General features: G+C 42.6%; 1 protein-coding gene across 1 annotated transcript in view; it reads right to left on the bottom strand.

The window, feature by feature from the left end:
• The window catches only part of LOC126484662 (peptidyl-alpha-hydroxyglycine alpha-amidating lyase 2-like), a 179,069-nt gene extending 169,380 nt beyond the window's left edge, over positions 1 to 9,689 (bottom strand). The window contains exon 1 of the mRNA XM_050108254.1: positions 9,555 to 9,689. Within this exon, the coding sequence (XP_049964211.1) occupies positions 9,555 to 9,689 (135 nt within the window). The remainder of the gene's footprint in view (positions 1 to 9,554) is intronic.
• Between the last annotated feature and the right edge of the window lie 9,091 nt (positions 9,690 to 18,780).

The raw sequence follows: 18,780 nt of genomic DNA, 5'->3' as shown, positions 1-18,780 counted from the left end.
ATGAATACCCGTTTATCATCTGCATTTCTTCTTGCTGTAACAATTTTAAAGGCCAGTAGTGTAGAAGTAGTCATGAAAAGTACGATATAAGTCATTTAGAAACAAAGTCCATATGAAGCAGAGAAATAATGTGAAGAAATCGAAAAGTTAAATGTCGTCTGAAGGACACATTAAGAATGGACCTGTCAATCGACACCCGTAGAGCAAGAAATGTACGTTGATTTGGGGGACATAGGAGCTCCAAGATTAGAGTTTGACGGAGTGTTGGAAGACTTCTCACCAAACAAATCGGAAATAGATAACACAATACAAGCGGAATTTCTGAAATCAATGGGGAAGTGGCAACCAAACGATGATCCAAACATAGTCTGTAGATTCTATGAGACTGGAGACATGCCCTCGGACTTTCCAAGTAATACTATCCAACCAAATACGAAGATAGCAAAGGCACATAAGTGCGAGGAGAACTGCACAATCAGCTTGGAAGTTCATGCACCAACGTTATTCACAATAATAATATACAGAGGAAAAGAAAAATGAGAATTTGATAGATAACAATAACTTTGGCATCAGAGATACAGTTTAGATGTTGCAGTTGGTAATAAGTAAGCCGTCCAAAAATTCAAAACTTTTTCCTAGTATCCGTCTACCTACATGTTTAAGATCCTCAGAAACATAGCTGCACAACATAAGACAACAGGGGTAATATTCTGTACAAAAAAAGATAAGATTCGCTGATGACATTACGGTTCTCTGTGAAAGCGTGGAATTGCACGATCTGTTGAATGAAATGCAGAGGCTTACGAGCATTGAATCTGGGTTGTAAGGTAGCCAAATAAAGGTGAAAGCATTAAGGGGCTGCAAAAATGAGATTAGCGACAAACTTAACTTCTAAATTGGGGACCATATAGTAGAAGTAAAGGAATTCTGCAATTGGGAAGCGGAATAACGTATGACGGATGAAGCAAGGAAGACATAAAAAGCAGACCAGCACAAGCAAAGAGAGCAGCATTCCTCACTAAACGAGACCGCTAGTGTCAGACGTAGGCTCTAACTTGAGAAAGAAATTCCTGAGAATGTACGTCTGGACATCTGGAGTTCAGTATTGCATGGGAGTGGATGTGGACTATGGGAAGACCGGAATACTGAGAGATTATCGTTGTACCACTACGTACAGTCATCGAGTATACAGCAGAAATCTAAATGCCGTTACGCCGAGAAAAAATGTACAGTGTTACAGCACCTGAAAATAAACTAATGTGTTGAAGAGGAACAGTTCGCTGTTCAGATAAAGCAGGGAGGCAGATTCGTGTCACAGCAACAATTCAGTGAACGATTCTGGGTGGCAGGGCCCGTAACGGAGAGATGGTCCCAGCAGTCGTGGCAACGACGACTGTGCACCGACGTAAAACAGATGTGAATGGGTACCGGACTGTTTGTTGCAGATCGTTGGCGCGTGTCGTTCTCCGGTGATCACGTTTTCTGCCCCACAGCGCGGAAGGACGTCGGCACATCCAGCGAGAAACGTCGGGGAAAAAACAACTGCAATCGTTCCTGGAAAAACAAACGCCGACAGGTGCACCATTTTGGTCTGCGGATTGCCTACAAGTGACCCATTAGTTCCATTTCTCTACACGAAAACCTTATAGGTCCATAACGTCTGGGTCCATTTAATAAGGATCCACGCTTGGATATACGTGCTGTCTACGATTTGTAATGTAGTCTTTGACAGTAATATTAGCAAAACAGACCTGTGGAATGTTGTCCGCACAGCACTCCATTGTCCGGCTGTTAAACAGCACAAGACGAGATAAAACTCTATCGAAGTTAGACATGGAAAAGAAATTACTGCACAGTTTGTTACACATGTGAATTGATTATGTTATTGGCAATAAAATGAACTCTTCCACTTTCGCATGAAAAAGCTTGTAACCTTACTGTCACGTATCGCTGTATGATTTTGGTTCAGCGTTGTCACGACTAAGTGATAATTAACTGAGGTTCGCCGATGACATTGTAATTCTGTCAGAGACAGCAAAGGATTTGGAACAGCAGTTGAACGGAATGGACAATGTCTTGAAAGGAGGATATAAGATGAACATCAACAAAAGCAAAACGAGGATAATGGAATGTAGTCGAATTACGTCGGGTGATGCCGAAGGCTCTGAGCACTATGGGACTTAACATCTGTGGTCATCAGTCCCCTAGAAGTTAGAACTACTTAAACCTAACTAACCTAAGGACATCACACACAGCCACGCCCGAGGCAGGATTCGAACCTGCGACCGTAACGGTCACGCGGTTCCGGGCTGAAGCACCTAGAACCGCACGGCCACAACGGCCGGCGATGCTGAAGGAATTAGATTAGGAAATGAGACACTTAAAGTAGTAAAGGAGTTTTGCTATTTGGGGAGCAAAATAACTGATGATGGTCGAGGTAGAGAGGATATAAAATGTAGACTGGCAATGGTAAGGAAAACGTTTCTGAAGAAGAGAAATTTGTTAACATCGAGTATAGATTTAAGTGTCAGGAAGGCGTTTCTGAAAGCATTTGTATGGAGTGTAGCCATGTATGGAAGTGAAACAGGGACGATAGATAGTTTGGACAAGAAGAGAATAGAAGCTTTCGAAATGTGGTGCTACAGAAGAATGCTGAAGATTAGATGGGTAGATCACATAACTAATGAGGAGGTATTGAATAGAATTGGGGAGAAGAAGAGTTTGTGGCAAAACTTGACAAGAAGAAGGGACCGGTTTGAAGGACATGTTCTGAGGCATCAAGGGATCACAAATTTAGCATTGGAGGGCAGCGTGGAGGGTAAAAATCATAGAGGGAGACCAAAAAATGAATACACTAAGCAGATTCAGAAGGATGTAGGTTGCAGTAAGTACTTGGAGATGAAGAAGCTTGCACAGGATAGAGTAGCATGGAGAGCTGCATCAAACCAGTCTCAGGACTGAAGACCACAACAACAACAATTGTCCTGTCACAATTTTTTTTTTCTGGAAGTGGGAAGTATTCTACTTCTCGCCGGAAGGGAGTGCGTCCAGACAGCTCAGCGGTCCTGTAAGGTCGGCCGAAGGCTTTCCATGGTGTCTCGAGAGCACAGAACGAGCATCTGTAGGGTGGCAGCCAGTTTTCAGGAAACAAGTTGTGTTTGCCGCAATGCTTCTTGTGGACAGGTCCTGGCGCTAATCCGATTGCCACAGGCACGGTACCGCCAGCTGCCACAGATTTCCCCTGAGTGTGCTTGACGGTGACATTTGCCTTTCTGTCCGTATATCAAAGAGGAACCACTTACGAGCGCATCACTCGAGTGAGAAAGTTCGTTGCTTTCGTCGAAAATTACGGACTCTTCAATCATAAGTAACACTGCTGACACCAGATGTGGTGACCAATAGAGACACTCTTTGATACTACTGCCAGCCTCATGACTCGTAATGATCCTGTTTTGGAAGGTCTGAGTGGGAGGTTTTTGTTGCTTTCCTCTTTTTTTATGTAGATGAGGGAACATAATTGTTCATCATATTGGCAGCAGCATTCAATCTCCCTCCAAGTGAAGCTTGGGAGCTGTGCGGGGTCTGGAGAGAACTTTGATTGTAGAGGATACGGTTCCTGGCTCTTGTCTGGTGCTGACTGGTCCCCTCTCAGGCAGCAGTGCAATCTAGCTTTTGGGCAGCTCAAATTTAACTCATTTAGCCATGCATTCTCAAAAATCAGTTACCTCTCTCAAATATTTGTCTCTTTTAGCTTGCATTTTTGAGGTGTCCAGATGTTGAAGTCTAACTTATTTTTGCGTCCTGCAGTCTTCCAATTAAAAGCGAGTCCCTCGGAATTTAGACTCACTTGCTTTTAATTTTCAACCATTTTCAGAACATATTTCTGTATTATTCATTGTCATTTCTTCACATGATTATTTTAAAAACAAGTTTTGTATTTTCTATCTGGATTAGATTGTGATGTCCTACAATGCCCCTATGGTTACTGCACCCTTGAATGATAAATTTAACCAGCCGCTTTTCTAGGATGTTTGCTTCAGTGTTGCGAGCTTCTGTTGTTTGCAGTAGCCAAGAACCGTTTGTAGAGATATAAAAGATGGAGGTGGTAACATGTGTCAAGTTCTCACGTGTTTTATAGCAGGGGTAGTTGCTGCAGAAGCTATTCATCATTCATGTCAATTGCGTCACGCGTCCCAAGTAGGAACATTTTTTCATACTTCACACTAAATCAGCTAACTGCATGCCAGTGCACTACTTCTTTACAAAACGAGGCAAGTAATTTTCAAACTATTTCGCCAAACAAGATGTGTGCAAATAAGGTACACCTATTTCGTTTGCAGAGAGTTGAAAAAACACTGAAAATATGCTGACACTGACTGGTGCCCTCTCACCGTACTTGAAGAACGTAAACTTTGCTCAGTCAGCAGATGACAAAACCAAATTTCCACTTTGGTTACACTTAGTTGTAATTTATTATTGTTTTACTCCTCGACGGATTTCTGTCTTTTGGCCATTTTCAAGTAGTCCATAGAACTTATGCATTTTTCGTCTATGTGGCAGGTAGGCTCCGCATCTCATGCACGTATCTCACAAAAGGAAATTTCTGTGTCTGTTTTACTGAAAACCGCTTAAGACTCGTAAAGCTAACATAGTATCCAAACAGACACCACTGTGCGATACTTTGTTCATGACAGACTATTTTCGTGCCCTGTTGCATGAGGTGAAGAGCGCACTTAGAACGTTTAGATAGTATAGGATTATATTGCATGTAGTTCTAGAAAATGGCCAGAGCGCAGGAACTTGTCGAGTAGTTCAATAATAATAAGTTACGACAAAGCGCAGCCGAGGTGGAAATGATTTTGCCATTTGCTCAATCTGTGACGGCTGTGAGACCCACCGTGAGTAAAAATTTTCATCCTGCTATATATCTGGAACAACTTCCCAATCAGCTGTTTTGCGCGTAAGTGTAACCAAATTATCCTGTCTTTGAATCCTGCCATGCAGTTAAAGAAAAAAAAACGGTACGAGGAAGCCACTAACAGCTGTAGTAACGTGAATTTACTTATCGAGAACCTGTTAGGTTCAAGCTGCCGCCCTCAAGTCACGGATAAAATTACACAAATTAAAGCAGTACAGTACTGATTTCAGAAAATATTACATTACGGAATAAGCATTTACCCACCCTCGATGAGGTATCTAAGACACAAAACCGCGTTGAGAACCTTACATGATTGTAGTTCTGGATACATTTGATTCAATGATAACTGCTTGTGTAAGCTCCTGAAGGTGTTAGCGTGTTGCCGAAACACGTCGTTACTTTGTAACAAAAATGCAGAAAGCACTGCACTGCCAAGGGTAAAGGTCACGAGGGGACAGCTGCACCAGATGGTGTCATTAGGCGTGGATGGACGTTTATCTGTGACGTCACTCGCGCTTACGTCAGACTGAGCTCTGAAATCAATCTGCGGGGTCGCTAGAGCCACGTATTGATTGCCTGGCTCCTGTTGCGCGCAGCCGTGGGTGCCTTCCTAGGTCCGGGCAGCGGCGGGGGCGTGCTAGCCTGCAGACCCGGTGACCTAACCCTGCAAAAACTGATGGCTGTCCCCACGTGAGACAGCCAAGACAAATTTTTCAGGCTCTTGATAGAGAACCTTCTTCCCCATGTTTCAAAGAATAGCAGACTATGTTAGCAGAAGCTCGTGAAATGTTTTGAAAGCAACTACAGAACTTATACAGATGGATCGAACAGAGTGGTCATATTTATTTCCATCTTGACGTTTGTCTGATCGATTAATAAATGATAATTGTCTTAATCTTTCTATATCAGTCTTTTTTTAAGTCGACTGTGATGGGTTCTTAGTCTATAATAAACCGATATTCAAATTTAAGTCGTACATAAATCGCAATGTTGTGCAATCATTTCTTTAAGAAACCTCTAGAACAAATGTTTACCGCTATTTTTTCCGTGTCAAGCTGATCTGAGACGCTTCAAAAACACCGGTTGCAGTACCACTTATTGTTAAATTCTCTGATGGCTTCGCTAGCAATTCTACATGCAAATGAAAGCAGGCCCTTACTTAAAGAACGATATATGATATGTCAAAGAAGCGCTGCACATGCAAATGACGCATTCACAAGAATATGCACAATAAATGAGATGTGGGGCACCCTCCGAAAGAAATCAGACAGTTACAGTACACTTACTATATCTCACACTGATCCAGAGAACGGCTTATGTAGCATGGGATGTATAGTGAAGTCAGCTAGAGAGCTAGAATTATGCCGACATACGACTGATGTAGGTCAAGAAAAGTAAATTCGTAATCTTACTTGGCCTTCGCAATAAAGAAAGAGGTAATTTCTGCTGAAGCAGCAAATATGGATTTTACATTAGTGATATGCTCCCAGATGATCTGTTTTCTTACTAAACAAACTGATACTAAACATGGCAACATTGGTCTTCACGGTTTATCTGATATTAGAATGCAAGCAAACAGCAGCACGCATTTTCTTGCAAACTTATATGGAATTTGATACGTTCCGGGCAGAAGATAAATGTAATGTAACACATTGCCTTGCACAGCAGATTAAACCCCACTGTGAGTAGTTTTGTCTCGGAAAGATCGACGTCGTTCTTCTTATTGTGCTAAAGATGAGGATCTGATGGTACCTAATGGGCAAAAGGAGGAGGGGCGGTGTTGGAACGACAATTCGCCTACCATACTGCAGTCATTTCGAGACCTCCCGTCTTATTTGCTCGCAGGACAAGTGACGGTAACCGTCTGAACCAAGCAAATCTGTTACTGATTTCTGCCCAAGAATCTGCAAGCGAAACTTCCTGGCCGATTAAAACTGTGTACCGGACCGAGACTCGAATTCGGGACCTTTGCTTTTCGCGGGCAAGTGCTAGGTTTGCGGGAGAGCTTCTGTAAAGTTTGGAAGGTATGAGACGAGATACTGGCAGTAGTAAATCTGTGAGGACGGGGCGTCGAGACGCGCTTGGGTAGCTCAGAGGGTAGAGCATTTGCCAGCGAAAGGCAAAGTTCCCGAGTTCAAGTCTCGGTCCGGCACACAGTTTTAATCTTCCAGGAAGTTTCATATGAGCGCACACTCCGATGCAGAGTGAAAAGCTTATTCTGGAAACGTCCCCCAGGCTGTGGCTAAGCTATGTCTCCGCCATATCCTTTTGTTCCAGGAGTGCTAGTTCTGCAAGGTTCGCAGGAGAGCTTTGGAAGGTAGCAGACGAGATACTGGCAGTAGTAAATCTGTGAGGACGAGGCGTGAGTCGTGCTTGGGTAGCTCAGATGGTAGAGCACTTGCCCGCGAAAGGCAAAGGTCCCGAGTTCGAGTCGCGGTCCGGCACACAATTTTAATCTGCCAGGAAGTTTCATATCAGCGCACAACCCGCTGCAGAGTGAAAATCTCATTCTGGAATTTGGAAGTGATTTCTCAGCGACCAAACTTACCAGTACCTTAGCGACTATTGTGTAATTTAAACATTCAATGATAGCTAGTGTAATTCAGTGGGTGTAGAGCGTAATTTGAAATGAAATTTTTCTGGCTGTGCATGGTTAGACACACGTGTAAAAATAAGCCATGCTCGCCACATACATCGTGAATGGTTCAAGATATGGAAAGGAGGTTTTCGGCAAGTGGCTGTAAGCAAAGAGACGCGTATTTGTTGTTACTTGGATAGTACTCTTAACGCTTGTATCAACCGAGATATTGAAGCAAGTACATTTCTTTTAAATGGAACCATGTATTTTTTTTCTACCGCATTTGATAGTCTTAGAAAACATATAGACTAACGCTTGCTATTACTCGCATTGAAACTTTCCGCAAAAATAGTGCTAACCTGGGAAAGACTGCTCTGGCGTGAACGCCGCGGTATCAACTAGTTTCTACTAAAGCTGCTCACTTCAACGTGAGTAGGTACACATACCTGAAATAGTTTTCGCAAGTCCCTTCTGATACGTTAGAACTTAGCATACAGTGCCGTTTATAGCTATCGTAGCTGGCCCTTTACCTTGGTCATATAAGGTGGGACGAAAAGGAAATCTTAGCAGGATGGGTCTATCCTCCTGCTGCATATAACAATGGAGCCTTTTCATGAGAAGGACACTTGGTGAACGCTCCACCACAATAATCGATTGCGGCCTTGTTGGCTCTCAACTTTAACACATCTGTCGGATACTTCTGTGAAAAGTTGCAGCTCCAACATTAAAAAACGTTACACCTTTGTAGTCGCATGTTCAAGAGCATTCGAATGAGTATATTGTTCCATTTTGAAAAAATTACGTAACACTGCGTCCATTATTTGCTGAATACCTCGTTTCGATGTCTTAAACCGTTCGTGAAATAAAACATGTGCAAGTTCTAGCTGATTCACACTGTACGTGGACCTGCTGTGCCATGTGTTGAATCAAGCATGGAAGAAAAAATGCATTTCGTGTTACACTCTACGTCGGCAAACCCACACCAGCTACCCTCGAATGTTATACTGCACAGTAGATGCTAAGGTACTGACGAAACTAATCTTCCGTTTTGGTTGCTGGGAAATCGCTTCCACCTTTTCAGCCAGTGATAAGTAACAGCATTAATATCCCTGGGCGGCTACCAAGAGTTAAGAGGGGTAGGACGTCAAACAGGACGACTTTGAGGAGGAGAGGCACCACAGGACATTTTAATTTCCACTGCCTACACTTTTACAGATAAATTCATATAACTTTGCCAGCATGATCGGGAAGGATTCAGGATTCACACTCATAGCAGCGGAAGCTCAAAAACATAACAAACTAATTTTTTTTTGCTTGTGAAAATTCATCATTTTTTTCACCTACTATTGGCTTCATTTTATGTTCTTTACGTACACTTTTCTTCATAAGTAAGACAGATTCTTCGATGAATTTTGCACTACTTATTAAAAACAAACTCCTTAATGCAAGACTCTAGAGTCTTCAAAATCTCTTAAAAACTGTGGTAAAAATTCAGATAATTAACTATAAAATTTGAGTATTTTCTAAACACGAAGTTCAAAATGTAACAGTTCATTCATTTTTTCATAAATTAAATAAATTCTATAGTTTAACACACTTCTAAGTATGATTTGCACGCCGTGAAAAATTCATCGAAGAATGTCTGTTACTTACGAAGAAAAGTTTACCTATAGCGACAAATGTAGCTAATAGTAAGTGAAAAAATGATGAAATTTCACTTGTAAAAAAAATAATTATTTTGTTATGTTTTTGAACTTTTGCTGCTATGAGTGTGAATCCCGAATCCTTCTTGGTCGTGCTGACAAAGTTTTATGAATTTATTTGTAAAAGTATAGATAGAGGGAATTAAAGTGTCCGCGGTGTTACCGCTCGGGTTCCAAGCCAAGGCTGAGATCTCGAAATTTAAGTGGCCCGCCCTGTATTGGTGAAGAGAGTGGAGGAAAGGTAGTTGCTGAGTTGTAGCTGCTAGTGTGTCAGTTCTGCGTCGCACACGGCTGAAGTGCCGGTGTGACGTACGCGTGGGTTGGGGCACGGCTGGCATTACGGTGCGGGCCTCACCTTGGCCGGCCGCAAGCCCAGCAGGCGGTCCAGCTCGTCGTAGAACTGGTCCCGCGGGTTGCGGTCCTCGCAGGCGCCCAGCCACGGCGCAGAGATGCACAGCGCCACCGCCAGCCACAGCCCAGGGCGCGCCATCTTGTCGCTCGATACAGACGCTGCTCTCGACTGCTCCACACCCTGGTGCGGCGAAAGGGCGACTGGGGCGTTGCCGCCGCCCGGCGCCGGCCGCCGTGCACCACACGCTATCGATCTGCCACGGCTGCCAACTTAGAGCAGCTGTGATTGTGCCGCCACATTTCCGCCCTTGTATCCGAACCTACGCAAGTTTCATACGTCATGGTCCAGACACTCTGTGACCAAAATGGTACTGAAACAGAGGATGACAGACTAAAGGCCGAAATACTAAATGTCTTTTTCCAAAGCTGTTTCACAGAGGAAGACTGCACTGTAGTTCCTTCTCTAGATTGTCGCACAGATGACAAAATGGCAGATATCGAAATAGACGACAGAAGCATAGAAAAACAATTAAAATCACTCAAAAGAGCAAAGAGGAGCGGAGTACGTATGGAGTGGACATGTGGGGTTTTTAGGTTAGAGAATTCCCTCCCTAGGCCCGACAAGATGCCTTCTGAGACGCAACAAGGCAGCAGTAGGCTAAACGCAACAGGGAATGACAATATTAATGTGGTAATAGTAAACTGCAGGAGCGACTATAGAAAGGTCCCAGAACTGCTCTCATTAATAAACGGTCACAACGTCCTCATAGTACTAGGGACGGAAATTTGGCTGAAACCAGAGGTAAACAGTAATGAAATTCTAAACTCACATCGAAATGCGTACCGCAGAGACAAGCTGGAAAGTGAAGGGGGAGGCGTGTTTATAGCGATAAAAAGTGCAACAATGCGGTTAAAGCAGGCTCAAACATGGTAATTGGATGTCTCTATAGGCCCCATGGCTCAGCAGCTGTTGTGGCAGAACACCTGAAGGAAAATATGGAAAATATTTCGAGTAGATTTCCCAACCATGTCATAGTTTTGCGTAGAGATTTTAATTTACCAGATATAGACTGGGAGAATCAAACGTTTATAACAGGTGGCAGGGACAAAGAACCCAGTGAAATTTTTTTAGTGCATTATCTGGAAACTACCTTGAGCAGTTAAACAGAGAACCCACTCGTGGCGGTAACATGTTAGACCTTCTGGTGACAAACACACCCGAACTATTTGAAACAGTTAACGCAGAACAGGGAATGAGCGATCATAAAGCAGTTACTGCATCGATGATTTCAGACGTAAATACAAATATTAAAAAAAGGTAGGAACATTTTTCTGTTTAGCAGAAGTGACAAAAAGCAGATTTCAGAGTACTTGACGGCTCAACACAAAAGTTTTATCCAAAGTACAGATAGTGTTGAGGATCAGTGGACGAAGTTCAAAACCATCATACAATATGCATTAGATGAGTATGTGTCAAGCAAGATCGTAAGAGATGGGAAAGAGCCACCGTGGTACAACAACCGAGTTAGAAAACTGCTATGGAAGCAAAGGGAACTTCACACCAAACGTAACCATAGCCATAGCATTGCAGACAAACAAAATTTACATGAAGCAAAATGTAGTGTGAGGAGGTCTACGCGAGAGGCGTTCAACGAATTCGAAAGTAAAGTTCTGTATACTGACTTGGCAGAAAATCCTAAGAAATTTTAGTCTTATGTCAAAGCTGTAGTTGGATCAAAACAAAATGTCCAGACACTCTGTGACCAAAATGGCACTGAAACACAGGATGACAGACTAAAGGCCGAAATACTAAATCTCTTTCTCCAAAGCTGTTTCACAGAGGAAGACTACACTGTAGTTCCTTCTCTAGATTGTCGTACAGATGTCAAAATGGTAGATATCGAAATAGACGACAAAGGGATAGAATTAAAATCGCTCAAAAGAGGAAAGGCCGCTGGACCTGATGGGATACCAGTTCGATTTTACGCAGAGTACGCGAAGGAACTGGCCCCCTTCTTGCAGCGGTGTACCGTAGGTCTCTAGAAGAGCGTAGCGTTTCAAAGGATTGGAAAAGGGCACAGGTCATCACCGTTCTCAAGAAGGGACGTCGAACAGATGTGCAGAACTATAGACCTATATCTCTAACGTCGATCAGTTGTAGAATTTTGGAACACGTAATATGTTCGAGTATAATGACTTTTCTGGAGACTGGAAATCTACTCCGTAGGAATCAGCATGGGTTTCGAAAGAGACGATCGTGTGAAACCCAGCTCGCCCTATTCTTCCACGAGACTCAGAGGGCTATAGACACGGGTTCCCAGGTAGATACTGTGTTTCTTGACTTCCGCAAGGTGTTTTGACACAGTTCCCCACAGTCGTTTAATGAACAAAGTAAGAGCATATGGACTATCAGACCAATTGTATGATTGGATTGAAGAGTTCCTAGATAACAGAACGCAGCATGTCATTCTCAATGGACAGAAGTCTTCCGAAGTAAGAGTCATTTTAGGTGTGCGTGTGCGTAGGACCGTTGCTATTCACAATATACATAAATGACCTTGTGGATGACATCTGAAGTTTACTGAGGCTTTTTTGCGGATGATGCTGTGGTATATCGAGAGGTTGTAACAATGGAAAATTGTACTGAAATGCAGGAGGATCTGCAGCGAATTGACGCATGGTGCAGAGAATGGCAATTCAATCTCAATGTAGACAAGAGTAATGTGCTGCGAATATATAGAAAGAAAGATCCCTTATCATTTAGCTACAATATAGCAGGTCAGCAACTGGAAGCAGTTAATTCCATAAATTATCTGGGAGTACGCATTAGGAGTGATTTAAAATGGAATGATCACATAAAGTTGATCGTCGTTAAACCACATGCCAGACTGAGATTCATTGGAAGAATCCTAAGGAAATACAATCCGAAAACAAAGGAAGTAGGTTACAGTACGATTGTTCGCCCACTGCTTGAATACTCCTCAGCAGTGTAGAATCCGTAGCAGATAGGGTTGATAGAAGAGATAGAGAGGATCCAACGGAGAGCAGCGCGCTTTGTTACAGGATCATTTAGTAATCGCGAAAGCGTTACGCAGATGATAGACAAACTCCAGTGGAAGACTCTGCAGGTGAGACGCTCAGTAGCTCGGTACGGGCTTTTGTTGAAGTTTCGAGAACATACCTTCACCGAGGAGTCAAGCAGTATATTGCTCCCTCCCACGTATATATATATATGGGGATAAAATCAGAGAGATTAGAGCCCACACCGAGGCATTCCGACAATCCTTCTTTCCACGAACAATACGAGACTGGAATAGAGGGGAGAACCCATAGAGGTACTCAAGGTACCCTCCGCCACACACCGTCAGGTGGTTTGCGGAGTATGGATGTAGATGTAGATGTAGATGGTTCATTCGGTGAGGCCTTGTCCGGATGTTGTGTTTCAACTCAGTATCTGTAAGTTTTGTACTGAAAGACTGCGGACAATGCATTTAACATTGGTAGACCTAGCGCCATTAGAAAGTTCTAAGTTGTTCCTTGCACAAGCAATCTGAACTTCTTTCCCTACTAGCAGCAGAGGTTTGTGTCTTGTACTTTTTATTACAATTGAGGAGATGAGAACGATAAGAACCTAAAGCACACAGTCATCAATTCTGAGATTGTCGCATGTACGCATGCTCCTGACATCTCTTCATCTTATGCTGAACCGGTTTTACCTACAGGGTTTTCCATTGATCGTGACCGGGCCAACTATCTCAAGAAATAAGCGTCAAACGAAAAAACTACAAAGAACGAAACTTGTCTAGCTTTAAGGGGGAAACCAGATGGCGCTATGGTTGGCACGCTAGGTGGCGCTGCCAAAGGTGAAACGGATATCAACTCCTTTTTTTAAATAGGAACCCCCTTTTTTACTACATCTTCGTGTAGTACGTAAAGAAATATGAATGTTTTAGTTGGACCACTTTTTTCGCTTTGTGATAGATGGCACTGTAATAGTCGCAAACATATGGCTCACAATTTTAGACAAACAGTTGGTAACAGGTAGGTTTTTTAAATTTAAATACAGAACCTAGGTACGTTTGAACACTTTATTTCTGTTGTTCCAATGTGATACATGTACCATTGTGAACTTATCATTTCTGAGAACGCATGCTGTTACAGCGTGATTACGTGTAAATACCACATTAATGCAATAAATGCTCAAAATGAGACCGTCACCCTCAATGCATTTGACAATACGTGTAACGACAATCCTCTCAACAGCGAGTAGTTCGCCTTCCGTAATGTTCGCACATGCATTGACAATGCGCTGACGCATGTTGTCAGGCGTTGTCGGAGGATCACGATATCAAACATCCTTCAGCTTTCCCCACATAAAGAAATCCGGGGACGTCAGATCCGGTGAACGTGCGGGCCATGGTATGGTGCTTCGACGACCAATCCACATGTCATGTACTCGTAATATGCAATTCAATACCGCTTCAACCGCACGCGAGCTATGTGCCGGACATCCATCATGTTGGAGTACATCTCCATTCTGTCATGCAGTGAAACCTCTTGTAGTAACATCAGTACAACATTACGTAGAAAATCAGCATACATTGCACCATTTAGATTGCCATCGATAAAATGGGGGCCAATTATCCTTCCTCCCATAATGCTGCACCATACATTAACCCACCAAGGTCGCTGATGTTACACTTGTCGCAGCCAACGTGGATTTTCCGTTGCCCAATAGTGCATATTATCCCGGTTTATGTTACCGCTGTTGGTGAATGATGCTTCGTCGCTAAATAGAACGCGTGCAAAAAATCTGTCACCGTCCCGTAATTTCTCTTGTGCCCAGTGGCAGAACTGTACACGACGTTCAGAGTCGTCGCCATGCAATTCCTGGTGCATAGAAATATAGTACGGGTGTAGTCGATGTTGATGTAGCATTCTAAACACCGACGTCTTTGAGATTCCCGATTCTCGCGCAATTTGTCTGCTACTGATGTGCGGATTAGCCGCGACGGCAGCTACAACACCTACTTGGGCATCATCATTTGTTGTCGTGGTTGACGTTTCACATGTGGCTGAACAGTTCCTGTTTCCTTAAATAACGTAACTATCCGGCGAACGGTCCGGACACTTGGATGATGTCGTCCAGGATACAGAGGAGCATACAAAGCACACGCCCGTTGAGCATTTTGATCACAATAGCCACACATCAACACGATATCGACCTTTTCCGCAATTGGTAAACGGTCCATTTTAACACCGGTAATGTATCAAGAAGCAAATACCGTCCGCACTGGCGGAATGTTACGTGATACCACGTACTTATACGTTTGTTATTATTACAGCGCAATCTATCACAAAGGGAAAAAAAGTGGCCGAACTAAAACATTCATATTTCTTTACGTACTACATGAATATGTAATAAAAAATAGGGGTTCCTAGTTAAAAAAACGCAGTTGATGTCCCTTTGACCTATGGAAGCGCCATCTAGCGGGCCAACCATAGCGCCATCTTCTTTTCCCCTTCAAGCTGGACAAGTTTCTGTCTTTGTTGTTTTTTCGTTTGACGCTTATTTCTTGAGATATTTGGACCGGTCACGATCAATGGACCACCCTGTATATCCGTAGCACCCACTGTATTTATAAGCATTCACTAAAAGCTGTCTCAAAGATTTGTCGGATATTCATTTTGAAATGCGCCCAATTCACAAAGCGTAACTGGTCTGACAAGATAATTTAGTGTCTACATCATGTACGTGGTAGTAATATTTCGTAATCGGAGGTGTATTGGGAATTTTTACAGAACCTTAATGCTTGATGGAAACGGGGGCCATGAAACTGTAGGAACAGGTCATGATTCTGTATGAATATTTAGTATATGTTCTGTATGTTCTGATTCTCGTTTCACATTAATTACAATGTCTACAGCTGTCAAAAGAGACTATTGTCAAAAGCATATATGTGGAAACTTTGTGAAATAACATTAATAATAATTATAATCTTAATAATACTTAATATTTTATAGCACAAAGTGGGTACATCACTTTTTTCGTAGGAAGTACAAGTTGTTGAGACTTGGTTAAAAAGCAGTTCCGACTTATGAGACTTGCTGTTTGCTTATAAATTTGATTTTCACAAACATCCACTTTTCTCAAACCTTTATTTACGTGCTTTGGGTACATCACTTTCTTCGTAGGAAGTACAAGTTGTTGAGACTTGTTTAAAAAGCAGTTCAGACTTATGAGACTTGCTGTTTGCTTATAAATTTGATTTTCACAAACATCCACTTTTCTCAAACCTTTATTTACGTGCTTTGGGTCCTTATGATTCTCACTGCCTTAGTTGTTTCTCTGTTCATCGTGACGTATTACTTAACACAACTTATATTTACAACAACAAAAATACACTAGTGCGAATAAGACCCGCTCTGAAGGTTCCCAACAAATGTAATTATTCATACACACTGAGGTGACAGAAGTTATGGGATACCTCCCAGTATCGTTTCGGACCTGCTTTTGCACGGTGTAGTGAAGCAACTCGACGTGGGAGGGAAGTCCCTTGCAGAATACTGACCCATGGTGTCCCTATAGCCGTCCATAAGCGGTTTGTGGTCAGTAATGAGGATAAACTTAGTCCCAAAGAGATACAAATGGAATTTCTTAGTGTCAAAGACGACTGCTAAAGTTTCTTTCTCGTTCTATGGGTAGTTTCTTTGAACAGCCGTCAGTGTCTTCTACACATAGGCAATGGGTTGTTCAGCATCATCGTCGTTATGGTGCGTCAGCACTGCACCAACGCCATAGGTAAAACGTCAGCAGCCAGGGATGTGATGAAGCAAAGAGCATAAGACAGGGCGATGCGTTTAACATGTGCTTCAGCTGGCTGAAAGCGTGATCACAGGTAGCCGACCACCAGAATGAATTGCCCTTCTTCTCCTACTGGTTGAGTGTGTACGTAATTTGGGCTGCTTGACGGAGGAACTTAGAACAATAATTCACCTTACCCAAAGAAGCTAGCAGCTCCTGTGTGTTTTGGGGCCATGGGATGGAGTCAACAGCCAAAACGTCAGTGGGCTGAATCATGTGTTTGTTAAGCAAGCATCCAGGGTATTTCACTTGCTCCTGAAAAATAAAATAAAAACTAGCATTTTTGAAGGTGGCACTTGAAGTCTGCACCATACACTGCAGTGAAAAGGGCGCAGAGGCTGCACAGATGGTCTTGGCACATAGCACTCATAACTATGAAGTTATCTAGGTAACTGGTACACGTGGAAATGGATTTAGTTAACTGTTCCAAGTATCTCTGGAAGATTGCTGGAGCAGAGGAGATCCCAAAGGGCAAACGTTTTTAGCTGTACAAGACAAATCATGTACAGATGACCATAATGCATTGCAATTCCTCGCCGGCCGTGGTGGCCGAGCGGCTCTAGGCGCTTCAGTCCGGAACCGCGCGACTGCTACGGTCGCAGGTTCGAATCCTGCCTCGGGCATGGATGTGTGTGATGTTCTTAGGTTAGTTAGGTTTAAGTAGTTCTAAGTTCTAGGGGATTGATAACCTCAGATGTTAAGTCTCATAGTGCTCAGAGCCATTTGAATCATTTTGCAATTCCTCATTCAGTGGGATCAGTAAATAAGCATTTATGAGGTCTGTCTTAGAAAATATTCACTGCTGACAAGCTTTGGGAATAGATGTGGAATGTGGTAGGTTTCCCCATGTGCATGGGCGTTTACTGTGGACTCAAAATCTCCACAGAGCTGTAAGGAGCCATTTGATTTGTTAACGGCTACCAGAGGTTTGGCCCAAGCACTAGTTTTGACAGGTTCAGTTACACCAGCTTCATGAAGGCGATCAAGTCCAGGCTTAACAGCTATCCATAGGGAGACAAGAGGTAGACGCACCTGAAAGAAATGAGGCACTTTAACTGGATGTAGAGAAATATGTGCCTATTAATTGGTGGTGCAACTCAGGCCAGGTTCGAACAGAGACACGAAAGAGGCACAAGTGTCATCAAGTTCCTTGAAGGGAACCATGTCCAAGACGACCTGAACTTTGTCCATGTCACTGTGGAAGATGAAATTAACTGTATAGGTCATCACCTTCAGATAGCTGATGGAGACGTTCTACAATGCCGCAAACTCTTCCAGTTTCCATATGCTGCTTTGTCTTCCACATCGTTGTCAATGCGAAACATTGCCTCTATGTTTTATTTCTACCAACCTGTGTGTTCTGGGAGTTGTATTGTTTACACCATGCAATGTTCAGCTTTCTGGGAGAGTCAATGGATCCAAACTTGTTAATGTCAGTTTGGCAGCTGACACAGACCTCGAAGTAATAGCAGATAAACAAAATGTATGGAAGTGTACAAAGCTATAGTCGTACAGTGCTTAGATGTGTTACAACCATGAAGGAACGATACAGTAATCTCTCTTGTGATAGATAGCCTGTTGGATATCGTATTCCTTCTGGACAGTCGACAAAACTTGACGCAGATCTGTGCAAGCGACTTGGGATTCTGGCCATCTTCTCCAGTGGTGCGATACGTTTAAATGTAATTTGCTTGATGTCAACATGATATATCGGAAGAGGGAGAGATATGCTGTGAAATCTTATAGGAAGGATTGTATCTGTTCTCATGGCACTATGACTGTTTTTATTATTATCGTCATGATTGTATCTTTTAAAAATAGGTGTTACCTCAAGTCCTATGTTATTTCATATTTAATAATATCTAATTATAAATTAGACACCACTTGTATTATAGCTCATTGTAGAACCTAGAAATAATAGCGTTCTTTCAGACATGTGAGTAGAATTCATGAAACAAGCTGTGATGATCAAATTGCTTCCAAAACTAGAATGTAAGGATCTGCTGTACGATAGAAACTTTACAGACATGCCGGTAGAGGTGAGTAATGGATCAAAAATGTCAAAAGAAAGATGTAGACGCTATTTGATTTCCATTTATTGGAAGAGAGAGACATGGTAAAATCTTATACGAGGTTCTATTACAAGACAGGCTCTCACAATTTGTTTCGTAAACGCCTTTGGTAAAGCGGAACTTGCCATAGTGTAGAAAATAGCAATGTCCTCTTGAATTATAGCTTCTGGTTGTCAAACGTAAAATAATAATGTTTTCTACGACATGTGACTAAATGGTGTGAAAGATTGTATTCTGTAATGTTATGTCACATGTCTGAAATGTCTGTAATACATATGTGCATGGCAGTTTAT

Source organism: Schistocerca serialis, chromosome 6 (genome assembly GCF_023864345.2).
Source record: "Schistocerca serialis cubense isolate TAMUIC-IGC-003099 chromosome 6, iqSchSeri2.2, whole genome shotgun sequence".
In the NCBI taxonomy this organism is placed as follows: Eukaryota; Metazoa; Arthropoda; class Insecta; order Orthoptera; family Acrididae; genus Schistocerca; species Schistocerca serialis.
The sequence above is the reverse complement of the archived record's forward strand: the minus strand, read 5'-3'. Positions and strand labels throughout refer to the sequence as shown.